At 38.3% G+C, this 18152-nt stretch overlaps 1 protein-coding gene across 2 annotated transcripts in view; it reads left to right on the plus strand.

The window, feature by feature from the left end:
* The window catches only part of frmd3 (FERM domain containing 3), a 276915-nt gene that overhangs the window by 161483 nt on the left and 97280 nt on the right, over nt 1-18152 (plus strand). For both annotated transcript variants that reach the window (XM_051928615.1, XM_028802430.2), the window contains exon 3: nt 17965-18007. In XM_051928615.1, the coding sequence (XP_051784575.1) occupies nt 17965-18007 (43 nt within the window). The remainder of the gene's footprint in view (nt 1-17964; nt 18008-18152) is intronic.

The following is an 18152-nucleotide window of genomic DNA, read 5'->3' on the forward strand; positions in this document are numbered from 1 at the left end:
TACATTTATGCATGTAATGGGCAAACAAAAAATGTACTATACCCGAAAGCACTACAGTAGTACTCAATGTATCTTTACTTCTTAAATGTTAATGTTTTACTGTTTAATAATTTATACGCTTCTTATATGTTATTCAGATTCTTTTATCAAAATACCAGTAACAGCGCACTGCACGATAACGTGGAGTGAATACACTTGACATGACCATTCATAGTATTTATCCCCTTTCACTGTACGTTTACCATTCGTTTGCTCAGAGGTTGATGCGCTTGCTCTTCACCCTAGCGTCCCGCTGCTTTCTTCTTTCGTCGGCATCTTTTCCCGTTAAAACTGATTTTTTTTAAAACTTAGTATGTTTTCTTTAATTTTTCAGTTAAGCTGGCACTTAAGTCTTCAATCTGCCTCAAGAATAATTAGCGAAGGTGGTACACAATGAAAACATCAGTCGTACGCATCCGCCACGTACGCACTGGTGCGCGCAGCTGTGAGTTGATTCTACAATAAAATAAAATAAAGATAAAAAGAGTAATAACTTGCAGCACTGCTATTCAATTACACTTGCCTAACGCCTCTCCTAAGGGGAAATACTGTGGGATCTGGGCATCCGTCAAAGCAGCAATCACAAGCCCGATTAGAAAGCGGGAAGCTGTGATTTGTCCTCTCCCTCCCATGTAACAATCACAGCCCGTGTTGCAACGCACTATGTATGTATGTATGTATATGTATATATGTGTATGTGTGTATATATATATATATATATATATATATATATATATATATATATATATATATATATATATATGTATGTTCATATGTGTGGGAAAGCGAATAGTAGACTTGACGTAGTATATGTGTACCAAATTTCAAGTCAATAGGTGAAACGGTTTGCGAGCTACAGCTGATTTAAAATCCTGGACAGACAAACGAATAGCCACGGTAGCGTATTATAGAAGAACATTTTACTGTTTAATAATTTATATTTATATGCAATGTGCTTCTTTTATATTACTTCATATTCTCATATGATAATGATGTTAATGTTGTTTATATTGATTTCTATGTTATTGTAAGTGCTCTTTATTTGTGGAAAAATAAATTTGGCAATTAAACTTATTTTATACATACATTTTATGTTTTTCTCTTGCACTCAGTGAGCGAATCCACTGGGTAATCAGCTATATATATATATATATATATATATATATATATATATATATATATATATAATATAGATAGATAGATATATGTGTATGTATGTAGATATACAAATATGTATATGTATATATATGTATATATGTGTATATATATGTAGATATACAAATATGTATATGTATATATATGTATATATGTGTATATATATGTAGATATACAAATATGTATATATATGTAGATATACAAATATGTATATATATGTAGATATACAAATATGTCTATATATGTGTCTGTATGTGTCTATATATATGTATATATATATATATGTATATATATATATATATATATATATATATATATATGTGTGTGTGTGTGTGTGTGTGTGTATGTATGTATGTGTGTATATGTATGTGTATATATATATGTTGATATATGTTTATATATGTGGATGTGTATATGTATATATAAATGTATATATGTATATATGTTTATGTATATATATATATGTTTACATAACCTCTTTAAACACACTTCTTCTCCGCTGCGAAGCGCGGGTATTTTGCTAGTTTAAAATATTTAGTAGTCCTTTATCCCCAGCAAAGTTAGCATGGCAGTAATTAAAGAAGTGACTATCTAATTTCTGTAAAGAGATGAAAATAATTTTATTAGTGGGTTTTGATAATAGCAGTTACAGATCATAATTTGATGCTACTGCTATTAGAGTATGTGATAGGATGTGTGGTTTCCTCTCATGCTGTGGTGTTACGAGGTAAAGGTCGCCAGAATCATGCATGCATTTGAGTATGAATCATAAATTACTGTCAATAAAAGCTCAGTAATATTATATGGACAAGTACTTATTGGCCATCTGTGTTTACCAGCTAAGACTCTCATATTTAAACTATAAATAAAAATAAAAATATTGTAAACCTTTATTTTTTACTGCTCTCACCAGATTTTCTTGCGTTATTTTTTGTGAATCTTATTAATTTTTGTATATATTTTACTTCTTTTGTTATTACTTTATTTTTGTATTATTTATTTATTTGTATTATTATGATGATGTAGAAGATGACCAGATGATGATGTCACCTCACCTCCAGTTTGAGGGCCTTGTTTAGTGTATTTCCTGACGATCATGGTCATGTTATGCACAATTTCATTGCTGTCAATGTGACACATAACATCGTCACATGATGAATATTTAAGGTAGTTGCATGATAAGCAAACTATACTACCTTTAGGATTTCAAAAGCACATTTTAGTTTGGAGTTTTCAATTTTATTTTGGTTAGGAATACTTTCTTGGTTAGTTTTTTTGATTGACTTTTACTCCGCTTCCTTGAGATGATTTCTTTTGCCGCCAGAAACTTTGCTTGTTTTGTTAGTCTTTTCTGGTTCCTGACTGTTACCTGTTTCCAACTTGTGATCTGCCAGGCCCTTTTAAATCTGTTTTTTTTTCTCTACTCTTCACAACCACTCGAAATAAATTTCAACAGAGGCATTTTATGTCTGTTCATAACAGAAGCTGGGATCATAAGTGACTCTGGTATAAAAAGGGTGTTTACTAGTCTTGCTGCTAATGATTATTTTGTAAGTGATTAACCTACTAATTATTTTATTGATTAATTAATCTAGCACATACTTTGTCAAAACAATTCAAGTAAACGTGAATGCTTGCTTATATAAGTTAAACTTTTCTGTAACAGCTAATGTGGCACTGATGAGTGCCATCTCTGATACACTTTGTGCTTTGTTCTGAAGAGTTAAAGTCTGTATAGTGAGCATTTTGTTTTAATTCCCATTGTTTGTTACTGCCATTATCACATTTAAACATTTTATTTATTTATTTATTTAGACCAAGTGCAACATCGATATATATATATATATCATTTGTTTTCTTTCCAGAGCTGTTCTCTATATTTGATTTCTTATACTGTTTGGCAATTTCTTGTCACATATTAGTTAATATTCAGACAAGCAAGGCTAACAATATGCGCATAATCAGTTCTTTTATTTTGTAATACTTGAAGTTTGTCAGCAGGTGTTTCCTTTTTTGTAATGTCAACCGATTAGGTATCTTAATACATAGGTTAACACATTAGTGTAACATACCCATTGTTAATCCACCAAAAATCCTGTCTTATTCTCAATTGATCTAAACAAGGGTCCTGTACACACAAGTGATTTTACTTTGAACAGTTCTTCTGCTAAAAGGTTTTTGGAGGTAAAGACATGAAGTAGGAGGAAACTCTAAAATTTTGCAACATTTGATAGGTGGCATTCAGTATAGCAGGCTGATTTTCCAGGCTGCTCCTTTCCAGAAGGGTTTTTAGTCTTTTTTAATGTGAGAACTAGAACGTCACTAGATGTGCTGTCTGCCTAGCTGATCCAATGAGAATTTTGGATGGGTTTCTTTGTGAAAAAGCCAGGTTCTTAGCAGCAGCTTGTCTACAGGTGATGAGCGGTGTGTTGCTGTACCACACAATTTAATACTAGAATCCCTGAAGCCTACGAAAATATTCATAATGCCAGGCCACCTTAAATTCCCTCTCATCTCCTCATCAGTGTCCTTGTTTTGCAAATGTGTCAATCAGCACTGGCAGAAGGAGGCCTGCTCACTCATCCCTCACCAAGGCAACTGAAGTTGGACACAAAAGTCTCTTTATCTGGGAGTTAGGTGTCTGGAATTATATAGGGTAAATAATATATTGTTATTTGGAATACATACATTTCATGTGTGTTCCATGTCTACAATGATCTGCGTAAATGTAGGATGACAGGAAATGTGAGGCAAAAAAATATAACTAAAAACAGGAGTAACAATGTCAAAATGCTGATGTAAAGTGTATACGGTGTGAAGACTGAAGTCCAAATATCAAATAAACACTTTCACAAAAGGTATAACAAAACAAGTGTGCGTTTATTCAAGAATAAAATGAAAGAAAAAGAAAGCCTTCAATTTACATGTTGAATTGCTGCCTCGTAATCAAGAGGATGTGGGTTTGAGTCCGAGTGCTCCTCATTTCAGGTGCGAAGCAATTTAAGGTTTCCTGGCATTACAAATTTTCGCAGGCTTCAGGCATTCTAGTGTGAATTCAGTTTAGATCACATGAGACATCTGTGCAAGATTTAAAAATATATCTTTCTGAGTTAGCTGGATCCTTTATTTAATGTGATTTATTTACAATTTCATCACTACAGAAAATACCTTAACTTGATGAAGGTGTTGTGGATGGCACGGTGGCGCAGTGGGTAGCTCTACTGCCTCGCAGTAAGGAGACCTGGGTTCGCTTCCCGAGTCCTCCCTGCGTGGAGTTTGCTTGTTCTCCCCATGTCTGTGTGAGTTTCCTCCAGGTACTCTGGTTTCCTCCCACAGTCCAAAGACATGCAGAACAGGTGCATTGGAGATTCTGAATTGTCCCAGTGTGTGCTTGGTGTGTGCGTGTACACCATGCGGTGGGCTGGCGCCCTGCCTAGGGTTTGTTCCCTGCCTTGCGCCCTGTGTTGGCTGGGATTGGCTCCAGCAGACCCCTGTGACCCTGTAGTTAGGATGTAGCGGGTTGGATAATGGATGGATGGATGGATAAAGGTGTTGTATATTTTTATACGTTTCCTCTTCAGGTGCGTGGAACTAGTGCTGCTGTGTTTTACATAGTGAACAAGCATCTATTTTTTAAATTTTTCTAATATAATACAGATATGAAAATACAGAATGAAAACAAGGCATTAGATGTACTGTAACTTTATTTTTTAAACAGAAATACAGGTATAAAATTATAGAATGAAAACTAGATGTTAGATGAAGATGAAGATGCGATTACGAATGCTTTCGCCACATCATTTTTCTTTATTCCAGAATCAGGTTTTTCTAGGATTGTTACTTTTTCTTTTAGATAGATAGATGGATAGATAGATACTTTATTAATCCCAAGGGGAAATTCACATTTAGCGTAAATTGATGCTGTTTCCCTTTTTTGTTCATTGCAAAATTAAACATTGAGTAGCACAATGAAACTCGAACAGTACAGTATCACTGACTCAGAATTTGGCTATACCTATATGATGTTGTGCCTACACATTTGCTGAGCCTCTCTGAGACTGCCAGAAACCAGAAATTTCGCAACAGCCTGTGGCAGGATTCCCAAGACTCAGCGAAAGTCTAGGCACGGCATTAAGTATTTTTTGCATTGCATTATTATCTTCAGTGGACATTTTTTGTCAAAAAAAATGTTTGTTATACTGAAATTTACATTTCGTTAAAATTAAATTCATTTAACATGATATTGTGTAAACATTTGTTCAGGCCAATAAATTTCGTTATTCTGAAAGTTTTGTTACTTTGGTATTTGCCAAAATGGGATTTGACCTGTATTACTATTTAATGTAATAATTGCCCCTACAAAATCCATCTTTGTTTTAGTGAAGTAAAATGAATCCAATCTATGTTGATTTTCACTCAGTTTTTATAATGTGTATTTGTTCCAATGATAAGTTTGTGAGCTGCTCACTTATTTTTTATTCTTATTTTTGTATTTTTTTTTCTTCTTCTCTCTGGAGTGGGGGTGTCTTGTCTACTGCTGCCAGACATTCCAGTATGGGAGGCACAGTGTAAGTCATAGCTGCACTCACTAGTACAGCACTAGTCACTTCAGGTAATCAGCATGACTACAGTTACTGTATGTGCTGATCAAAGCCAGGATTGTATTTGCTTGATTCATTATTTTGTGGTGCATTTCTATAGCAAAAGTATTGTGTGAGTGTTGTTAAAAAATAAAATAATCGTACTGTGTTCTCTAGACAAAGCCTTGCACCTTCTTGTTATTATAAAATGTACTTTTACTTTTTAGGACTTGTTGTGTTGACGTGTTGAAAACACATAGTTTTTTACTTTTATTGAAGTATTTTTGAACTGAAATACTTCTTACTTCAGTGCAAATAAAAATTTGATGAAGAACTTCGACTTTTACTCAATTATCATTTCTGAGTACTTTATACAGCTCTGCTTGAAGCCAGTCCCAATCATTTCAATTTTTGAACCTATCAGTTAAGATGAATAGATTTTTGATTTAGTTGACTCTTTCACTCAGGATCAGCTGAGAATTTTATTAGCTTAGGATTAGTGAAATATTTTCAATTCTTGAAAGATCTTCTAAAAATAAAAATGTAAACTTTAAAATGCATGTAATGGTTCTAGTGAGACAGGGTTGGTGGAATACACTATGCCAATTGTTACTCTAAAATCTGGAGATCTCCACCTCAAAGAGATGTATTCTATATTTTTGATTCTCATTTCCTCAACGTGCTTTTTGGATGTCTGTGGCTTTGATAGCGCTCTTACCAAACAAAAACTGCTAAAATTGCTACAAGCCCTATAAACTGCTCAACAGAATTGTTACCAGAGTACTCCTACCAGGAGTGGGCAGCACAGCCCATTGCCCATATTACTAGATAATTAAACATTTTGACAGTTTCGTTATATAAGGGTGTAAGGTAAAATATTAAATCTGACAACATATGTTTGGGGATTTATTATTTAATGTTACCATTTATATTTGAAAGTGCCAGTTTTGTTTTCTTGTGGGTACTGCATTTTTAGGACATCATTGCTACAGCATCAAACTGATTGCTAAGGGGTGGGGTCCAGTCAGCTGCTTCACATGATGTCATCAGTGCAACAATATAAAAAAATGAGAGCTGCATGTAGGTCATTGACCAATATTGTGGAACTTTTCAAACTGACAAACTGTCTTGAGTAAGGACAAGGATAAAGTGTCAGCTATTTTGGAATACAACCCACCTAGTTCAAAATATCAAATGCAACAATTTGTGGGGTTCCCTAATTATTATAGATGGTTTTGGAATGTTTCAGTTTAATTATCATCAGTAATCTGACCAAAAAGAAGAATGGAAAATTTGCTTGGACAAAAGATGCACAGGAAGGTTTTGAGACTTCGAAGTGTTAAAATGCCCAGACAAAAACCTTATCTATGAACTTGATGTAAATGTGTCAAGTTTTAAAGTGGATATCAAAAAGGTAATATACCAGAGTATTTTACCAAGTGTAAAAAGATTAAATATTAGACAGGCTGAGTGGATGCTTTTCTTTAGTCAATTTAATTTTATTATTTTGCATAAAGCAGGTGATAAAAATATTAAAGAAACCAAGCCAGAAAATATTATACCTCCAGACTGATTTTTACATCTAAGTAATACATGTATAGAAAGAACAGAAAATTTGCATTAAGAGATATTTGATGCCCATTTATCTCATGGTGAACCTTCTATTTCATTATTTTTTTAAGTTCTTTGCCTCAGCAAATCACCGATTCTTGTAACTACACATGCTTAAAAATATTACTATAATTTAGACACTTCCATTAGAGTTTCCCCTTTACTTTGTATATGTCATGATACTACTGCTACATGTCACAGCCTCAGTCTGTTTTGTAAAAGCTTCCACCATTCAGCTTCATGTTGTTTGTTCAGATGCATTCAGTTGTGTTTTTCTATAATTATTGTGTAGGACTGACTATTGGTTTCTATTTTTACTTTTTCTTATAAACAGTCTACGTATTTTTGAAAATTGAAAAAATGTTTACGGATCACAGTAATGGCTAAATTATGAACTGTAATATTATCACCTTACTCTTCTAGCAGTAGGGGCAAGCAGTCATCTCTAATCCGACTTCATGTTTGGGCATAGTAGTAACATGCTACTGGTGTCCTGTTTGTGATACAGCAGTGTTGGCAGCAGAGAGGGGGTGACCTGGACACTTGACAGTATGCTTATGATGCTTTGATTTGTAAAAAAGTTTTTAGGCTGGAGGGAGAACAGCATCATATAACCTTTATTTTCAGCCTCTGGTCCTGGTGAATCACTGTGTGTTTGACAAAAACAGGAATAAAAGGAATGGTTTATTATTATTATTTTTTGTGTTTGTTTTTTGGTCCCTTTTAAATAAACAGTTGAGTCAAACAATAACCTTTTTGTTTTTTCCCCACTGTTTTCACACATGTGCCATAGTCTCCAGGGACAACCTCTGACAACATGTTACACGTCTTTTATGCAGATGTTAATTTCTTAGGTTAACCCTAGTCTGTTGTGATATTTTAAAATTTACTACCATCACTCTCATGGCTTTTGTTACATTAACAGTTAGGGAGAAGGATACCAAAGCCAGCTTTAGAAGAAAGCTACTGCTGTATTTTTTTTTTCTTTTGCTCCTTCAATCACATTTTTTCTTGCATTTTAGTCAGCGTTGCTATAGCAACAGAAATATTTTAACAGAGAACTACAATAGTTTAGTAGTGGATTCTCAATTGGATAGCCTGAGAGACAATGTTCTGCCTGCTGATCCTAGTAACAAATTATAAATTATTTAGAAGTCTTTGGTTTTAATATTAATGCATGTATTTTCCTGGAAAAGTTGCTTACTACTCATCCTATCTCCAGGAAGACTACCTTGATATGTAGTGCTGCTGTTTTTATTTCATGCTGGGTAGCTGTGATAAAATCGATCATGTAATGTAATATACAGTATTTAACCAAAGTACTGTAGATAAAAAGTAACCTGAATCTCTTCATATTATATTTTTAAAGGGTGGAAGAGTTGTAAATGGTTGGAAATTATGCATTTATAATTGGTGTGTTCTTAGCAATTCAGTACAGTGGTCTGCACTGCTGCCTCACAGCTTCAAAGATCTGGATTCAGTTCCCAACTTGGTCACTGTGTGTGTGTGATATTTTCATGTTCCCCCCATGTTCACATAAACTAAATTGGCGGGGTATGAGTGGGTGTGTGTATGCTTTGCAGTCAAATACAGGCCTGTCCATCTTTGCTTCCTGCCTTGTAGCCAGTGCTGTTGGTGTAGACTCCAGTTGACCATTAAACTTTAGTTGGTCAATGGATGATAGTAAGAATTCTTAAAATGTATAATTCATTTCTTTTAGATCCTGAGAAGAATGAATCAAGTGTATAAAAATAAAAGGAAAATGTGTGTCCTCCAGTAGAGGGCCATTAAGAGTAAGAGCTACAGCAGCAGTAGTAATATTAGTAGAAGCAGAGATAGCATTGTCTATATACAGAGTGCATTCCAGTATGAAGAACAATTTATGGTTTAAGGTTATTCTAATTTTTTTTAAATTATTTTTTATTTAAGCTATCTACAATTACTGTAGATACAATGCATTTATCCTGAACTGACTGCTGTCTAACATCTTACACTGTAAGGATTGACTCTGGCCCCCCATGACCTTGCAGTAAATACCATGGGTTTCCAAAATGCATGAATGGATGAATGACCACAGTCAAATAGCTACTTTATATTTTCAAATGAGGTTTTGCTGTTATGCTCTTACATGCATGTCAGATTTAGTGCATATACAGTATGTAGTGTTATAGAACAGACATGCTTTGCATTTATTATTTTGCAGTTGTCTATATTATTACTTATTACTAGGGGGCTTTGACCCCTGCTCACTTTGCTCGCCAACATCACCCCCCTGCCAACCACCCCCTACCAGGGTCTGACTTCGCGTCTCTGCCGCTCGTGTTGTGAAGAGAGGGGCTGAACGCACCCCAAGGAGACACGGTCGCTCCTCCAAAACCCCCTCAAATGGTGATACAATGGGAAGCAAATACAGTTTTTTACCCTCCTTTTAGCTCGATTAGCTGCTGGCTTGCTGCTGCTGCTGTGCCATGTGATCTGCATCTCGCGCAATGCTTTGAACATTTTAAAGCCTGTACAGCAGCTGTCCTTTTGTCTCACTGCCTTGTCTCTCTTCTCCCCCAGACATCCTCTGCTCCTGTTGAGGGTCCCGCTCCCGAGGTGCACCCCTATGAAGAAGAACATTTTCAATTCTTCTAACTGAGAGACGGAATTGTCCCCTCCTGGCAATACGAATTAGACGATCTACAAGTCTCCGACTTAAAGTTTAAACCCAAACAATATATTCGATCTATTTTCCCTGTTCCGTTATTTCACTGAGTACTATCCATTCATCCATCTTCTTCCGCTTATCCAAGATCGGGTCACGGGGGCAGCAGCTTGAGCAGAGATGCCCAGACTTCCCTCTCCCCGGCCACTTCTTCTAGCTCTTCCGGGAGAATCCCAAGGCTTTCCCAGGCCAGCCGAGAGACATAGTCCCTCCAGCGTGTCCTGGGTCTTCCCCGGGGCCTCCTCCCGGTTAGACGTGCCCGGAACACCTCACCAGGGAGGTGTCCAGGAGGCATCCTGATCAGATGCTCGAGCCATCTCATCTGACTCCTCTCGATGTGGAGGAGCAGCGGCTCTACTCTGAGCCCCTCCCGGATGACTGAGCTTCTCACCCTATCTTTAAGGGAAAGCCCAGACACCCTGCGGAGGAAACTCATTTCAGCCGCTTGTATTCGCGATCTCGTTCTTTCGGTCACTACCCATAGCTCATGACCATAGGTGAGGGTAGGGACGTAGATCGACTGGTAAATTGAGAGCTTCGCCTTGCGGCTCAGCTCCTTTTTCACCACAACAGACCGATGCAGAGCTTGCATCACTGCGGATGCCGCACCGATCCGCCTGTCAATCTCACGCTTCATTCTTCCCTCACTCGTGAACAAGACCCCGAGATACTTGAACTCCTCCACTTGGTGCAGGATCTCGCCACCAACCCTGAGAGGGCACTCCACCCTTTTCCGGCTGAGGACCATAGTCTCGGATTTGGAGGTGCTGATTCCCATCCCAGCCGCTTCACACTCGGCTGCGAACCAACCCAGAGAGAGCTGAAGATCACGGCCTGATGAAGCAAACAGGACAACATCATCTGCAAAAAGCAGTGACCCAATCCTGAGTCCACCAAACCGGACCCCCTCAACACCCTGGTGCGCCTAGAAATTCTGTCCATAAAAGTTATGAACAGAATCGGTGACAAAGGGCAGCCCTGGCGGAGTCCAACTGTCACTGGAAACGGGTTCGACTTACTGCCGGCAATGCGGACCAAGCTCTGGCACCGATCGTACAGGGACCGAACAGCCCTTATCAGGGGGTCCGGTACCCCATACTCTCGGAGTACCCACTACAGGATTCCCCAAGGGACACGGTCGAATGCCTTTTCCAAGTCCACAAAACACATATAGACCGGCTGGGCAAACTCCCATGCACCCTCCAGGACCCTGCTAAGGGTGTAGAGCTGGTCCACTGTTCCCCGACCAGGATGAAAACCACACTGTTCCTCCTGAATCCGAGGCTCGACTATCCGACGGACCCTCCTCTCCAGGACCCCTGAATAGACTTTTCCAGGGAGGCTGAGGAATGTGATCCCTCTGTAGTTGGAACACACCCTCCGGTCCCCTTTCTTAAAGAGGGGGACCACCACCCCGGTCTGCCAATCAAGAGGCACTGTCCCTGATGTCCATGCGATGTTGCAGAAGCGTGTCAACCAAGACAGCCCTACAACATCCAGAGCCTTGAGGAACTCCGGGCGTATCTCATCCACCCCCGGGGCCCTGCCACCAAGGAGTTTTTTGACCACCTCGGTGACCTCAGTCCCAGAGATGGGGGAGCCCACCTCTGAGTCTCCAGGCTCTGCTTCCTCATTGGAAAGCATGTTAGTGGGATTGAGGAGGTCTTCGAAGTACTCCCCCCACCGACCCACAACGTCCCGAGTCGAGGTCAGCAGCGCACCGTCACCACCATATACAGTGTTGACACTGCACTGCTTCCCCCTCCTGAGACGCCGGACGGTGGACCAGAATCTCCTCGAAGCCGTCCGAAAGTCGTTCTCCATGGCCTCCCCAAACTCCTCCCACGCCCGAGTTTTTGCCTCAGCAACCACCAAAGCTGCATTCCACTTGGCCTGCCGGTACCTATCAGCTGCCTCCAGAGTCCTGTAGGACTCCTTCTTCCGCTTGACGGCATCTCTCACCGCCGGTGTCCACCAGCGGGTTCGGGGATTGCCGCCACGACAGGCACCGACCACCTTGCGGACACAGCTCCGGTCAGCTGCCTCAACAATAGAGGCACGGAACATGGCCCATTTGGACTCAATGTCCCCCACCTCCCTCGGGATGTGGTCGAAGTTCTGCCGGAGGTGGGAGTTGAAGCTACTTCTGACAGGGGGCTCTGCCAGACGTTCCCAGCAGACCCTCACAACACGTTTGGGCCTACCAGGCCTGACCGGCATCCGAGTACTAATTTCCGCTAATTCAATCTTTACTATCATTTTTTTGAGACCTTTGAATTTTCCTACTTCCATTATTTCTAACCTGCTCTGCATGTGTATCGCGCCAGCGTTTTTGAATTCTTTACGACGTTCTACTTTGTCTTTTATTTCCTGCCCCGGGTGTGGTTAAATCTCTTGGCACAAAGTCTCGACTCGTGGATACATGAAAGTATCTCTCTGAAAAAGTCACGTCTCATCCAAGGCTAAAAAGTCTTGTCTCATTCCAGAATCTTTTTATATAATAAAGAGATTTGTCTGTATCATATCTGTCTCTACAGCATCACAAAGAATGGGGTTATCTAATATAAGATTATGTTTACAGTAGTTGCAAGATTACACAATAATATTCTTAATACAAAAAAAACTGTATGTATGCAGCCTGACTGGCAAAATAATCGTTCCAGTGCTTTAACTTAAAGTGTTTGTTTTATGGGGTGTTTTATAGCTTTAGATTATAATCCTTCCCTAGCAAATCACAGGTTTGGACTATAATATTTATCATTATTTAGACTGCTGTTTGGCAATGAGTGTTTCTTGACTGCACAGCACATGCACTGCCTTACAATGTCTCAGTGCTGAGCTGGACTCTTCATCATCACTGATATACTTTATTATTATCAGTAGTAGTAGTATTGTCACATGTACAGAATACAGTTAAAGTCTTACTTGCATGTCCAACTGACATGCAACACATTTATAAGATGCAATATTAAGTTTGTTTAATGCCATTTTTATCATTATCCTTCATATCATTAGCTTGTCTCAGCTGAACAAGAGAAAGCTTGGAATGCTCATAGAAACCCATTGGGACATATGGGGAAGTGTTCAGTGTCCATGCACGAAATGACTAAGCTGCAAAATTAAATCCATGTTCAAAGAACCATGTGGCATTGTTCCACCATGCTGTCTTTTTGCTGAAGATGTATTCAAAGTGATATTTGAATGATGAAAGGTATTATATAAAATAAAGGAAAAATTGAAATTTAATTCAGGTGAAGAAAGCTAAAATGTCTTTTGATTTTTTTTTGATTTTTCAACACAGAACTAACTTTCTTGTTTTTCATTTTCTTTTGCAAATGTACAGTTTTTCTAGTACCTATATAAAACAAAGACTTTTTGTTAGTATGCTACATTATTCTTCCTGTCCATCTTGCATTCATATACAAAACATCACCAGCAGGTGGAACCAAACACTACTTAACTCCATAGAATACAAGTTAGGTATAAGGTGAGAACTCATGGTTACATGTCCTACAGTACTTGGAGACTAGCCTTATTTACAAATAGAGCTTAAAATAAATGTGAGGTGTCTTTAAATGAATAGCGCAGATTAATTTTGAGTGGAACAGTGGTTCAGTCCAGGTTGCAAACTATGCTACGGCCTATGCATATTTCATCCTGAGTATTTTGTGAGTGAGTTGAAGGAAAACGTGGAGGTTTAAAAACACATTATTCACATGCCTTTTGTTGTATGCAATAACTTAAGTACATCCATGTGGTTTGCTTTTTTCATTAGTGATGCTGATTCATAGTTTTATTCAAACATGTCCCATATTTTTTGCAATGTGGAATGTGATATTAGCACAGCCATGGTGAGATTTATGGTACATGCATACATTTGAACCATTAAGTCTCTGTAGCTTTATTAAATGAGTCAGCTTTATATTAGGTAACTATTTGGCTACCATATAGACACATTTACTGTATAATCATATCTTAAAGTGAATTTAGTGTTAATTTCATACACATTTGCTGTGAGAATCTCCTTTTGCTTTGTTTCAGTGATCTCAGAGGCCCTTTTATGTGAAGTGCTATTCTATCATAGTGCTTACAGATTTATTTCTGTGCCATTTGCGTGAGTATTCTGTATTCATCCACCCCTTGGATACATGCACTCCCTTTGCAGAGAGCTAAAGTCTCCATGAATCACTACTTATTATTCACTCCAAGTTTTCTTTTTTAATGGTGGCTTGTCTAATGCTGTGTTCTCATGCTGTTGGATAGACAGGTAATATGAGTTTCCCAGTCAGAAATATCATGTGAATAACCTCTGAAGTGGACAATTCACAGAAAACCTGAATTATGTCATAACTTTGAGTTACCCAGTTGTGACACAATGCTGACCTTTTACCTCAGTTAATAATATACAACAAACAAAAAAAAATGATCAGTCAGAAAAGGCATTTTTTCATTTTGATTGATGTAGTGCACTTTGGATGCATATAGTTTGCTTTTTATTTTCAGGAAAAAATAGAGTGTATTTGTAATTGTTTATGGGCAGACCAAGTAGCAAATCAGCTGCTACCTTGTGTTTCTTCCAAATTTCTGATCAGAAATACACTGACATAATGCAGTGAAGTAGGAAGATGACGAATCATAAATAGGAATGCTAAAAACTACCCTAGCATAGCATAAGTACAGTATACTGAGCGAGTGTGTTGGTGCAGACCAATGCCAAGGTAGCATCAGCTTGTTTGAAGAGAACAAATGGATTACATCATTGCCTTGAGAGCTAGAACACACATATCAGAAATGTAGCCTAAAAAGAAATGGTGTGGATAATATTTCATATTTATTTTTAGCTACTGTACTATAAATAGAGTATGGCACAGTGGCACAATGAGTAGCACTTCCACCTAACAGATCTAGGTTCTTGGATTCAAATCATTTACCCAGATGCTTTTCTTGTGGAATTTTAATGTTTTATTTATGTCTGCAAGCTTTTTCTGCCCCCATCCCAAATTACATGCAGGTTAGGTTAATTGGTGATTGCAGATTTTCTCTAGTGTGTATATGAGTGGGCCCTGTGATAGAATGGCACTCCTTCCAGGGTTGTTTCCTGCCTTGCACCGAGAACTAGGTTTAGTTGGTGGGTAAACTGATGCAATTTCCATCCATTTTCTAGCCCGCTGAATCCGAACACAGGGTCACGGGGGTCTGCTGGAGCCAATCCCAGCCTACACAGGGCACAAGGCAGAAAACAATCCCGGGCAGGGTGCCAACCCACCGCAGCTGATACAATTTAATTAATGTATCCTAAAATAGACAAGATACAGTTGTGCTTGAAAGTTTGTGAACCCTTTAGAATTTTCTATATTTCTGCATAAATATGACCTAAAACATCATCAGATTTTCACTCAAGACCTAAAAGTAGATAAGGAGAAACCAGTTAAACAAATGAGACAAAAATATTTTACTTGGTCATTTATTTATTAAGGAAAATGATCGAATATTACATTTTTGTGAGTGGCAAAAGTATGAGAACCTTTGCTTTCAGTATCTGGTGTGACCCCCCTTTGCAGCAATAACTGCAACTAAACGTTTCCGGTAACTGTTGATCAGTCCTGCACACCGGCTTGGAGGAATTTTAGCACAATTCCACCGTACAGAACAGCTTCAACTCTGGGATGTTGGTGGGTTTCCTCACATTAACTGCTCCCTTCAGATCCTTCCACAGCATTTTGATTGGATTAAGGTCAGGACTTTGACTTGACCATTCCAAAACATTAACTTTATTTTTCTTTAACCGTTCTTTGGTAGAACGACTTGTGTGCTTAGGGTCGTTGTCTTGCTGCATGACCCACCTTCTCTTGAGATTCAGTTCATGGACAGATGTCCTGACATTTTCCTTTAGAATTCTCTGATATACAGTAATTCAGAATTCATTGTTCCATCAATGAAGGCAAGCCGTCCTGGCCCAGATGCAGCAAAACAGGCGCAAACCATGATACTACCACCACCATGTTTCACAGATGGGATAAGGTTCTTATGCTGGAATGCAGTGTTTTCCTTTCTCCAAAACATAACGCTTTTCATTTAAACCAAAAAGTTCTAATTTGGTCTCATCCGTCCACAAAACATTCTTCCAATAGCTTTCTGGTTTGTCCACGTGATCTTTAGCAAACTGCAGACAAGCAGCAATGTTTTTTTTGGAGAGCAGTGGCTTTCTCCTTGCAACCCTGCCATGCACACCATTGTTGTTCAGTGTTCTCCTGACGGTGGACTCATGAACATGAACATTGGCCAATGTGAGAGAGGCCTTCAGTTGCTTAGACGTTACCCTGGGGTCCTTTGTGACCTCGCCAACTATCACACGCCTTGCTCTTGGAGTGATCTTTGTTGGTCGACCACTCCTGGGGAGGGTAACAATGGTCTTGAATTTCCTCCATTTGTACACAATCTGTCTGACTGTGGATTGGTAGAGTCCAAACTCTTTAGAGATGGTTTTGTAACCTTTTCCAGCCTGATGAGCATCAACAACTCTTTTTCTGAGGTCCTCAGAAATCTCCTTTGTTCGTGCCATGATACACTTCTACAAACATGTGTTGTGAAGAGCAGACTTTAATAGATCCCTGTTCTTTAAATAACACAAGGTGTCCACTCACACCTGATTGTCATCCCATTGATTGAAAACCCCGGACTTGAATTCCACCTTCAAACTAACTGCTAATCCTAGAGGTTCACATACTTTTGCCACTCATAGATATGTAATATTCAATCATTTTCCTCAATAAATAAATGACCAAGTATAATATTTTTGTCTCATTTGTTTAACTGGTTTCTCTTTATCTACTTTTAGGAGTTGAATGAAAATCTGATGATGTTTTAGGTCATATTTATGCAGAAATATAGAAAATTCTAAAGGGTTCACAAACTTTCAAGCACAACTGTATTTCATTCAAATACTACAGTTTCCCAAGGAAATCACCTTATTCAACACAGAGCGTATTGTTTATGAAAAACACTTCAATAGATTTTTCATTTTAATTATGATAGCTTTTTGTAAATTAAGAAAACATTTTTGTACACGATTTGTCTTGTGACTCTAGAGTAACCTTGTGCATCTTCACCAAAAGGATGTGCTGTGGCAAGCAAACTGCATTTGATTCCCTTCAGGGTTATCACTCTGCATTGCATAACAGGTGCCTAAAAGAAGCTAATGTCAGAAAGACCAACCAACCAACCAGAAAAACCCAACGCATAGACCTCAAAGTAGTTGAAGAGAATTTTGTTTGCAACCAGGCTGAGCCCAGACAAAGAGATTTCTATGAAAGATAGCATAACATAGCATTTTCATACCTGCTTAATCTAGTTTAGGTTAACAAGGCTGGCGAGTCTATCCTGTTGGCACTGGCTGCAAGGCAGAAACAGCCCAGGACTTGGTGCCTGTTGATTACATGGCTACACGGGTACACCTACACCCACACTGACACTCATACAAGGGCCAGTTTAGAGTTGTCAGACATTACCAACACATCTTTGGGGATGTGGAAGGAAAACCCAGACAGATGTGGGGTGAATCTGCAAACTCCACTCAGATAATGACTGGGTGTGCATCATACTAAACAACTCATATTTTCTTGAGGACAGAGTTACTGTTGTACTGTAGGTTAAGAATTTCATTGAGTTTGTTGAGTGTGCACTGTTTTTGCTTCTGGCATCTAGTGAACATAAGGTTGAAGATTGTTAAAAAGAAGAAATCTACATCAGACACTGGACATTTTGTTTAACTGATTCTGCAGTCTTTTGCCATAGATTCCAGTCAATGTTAATGTTTGGTAATATTATTTTTTAAGTTTATACATAACATATTTTGTGTTTTCTCTTTTTCAGCACTGGCTGGAGTCCAACAAACCAGTTCTAAAGCAAATGAAATGTAAGTGTTAAATGGAATTTATTTTTCTTTGTATTATTTACATAGACTGTGCTTATAGGTACTGTGTCAAGCTGAAATCATAAATTAAATGAAATAATTAAGTCTTAAAAAAATGTTACTAAGTAGAGTTTGGTTATATTGTTTA

Source organism: Erpetoichthys calabaricus, chromosome 5, assembly GCF_900747795.2.
Source record: "Erpetoichthys calabaricus chromosome 5, fErpCal1.3, whole genome shotgun sequence".
Lineage (NCBI taxonomy): Eukaryota > Metazoa > Chordata > Cladistia > Polypteriformes > Polypteridae > Erpetoichthys > Erpetoichthys calabaricus.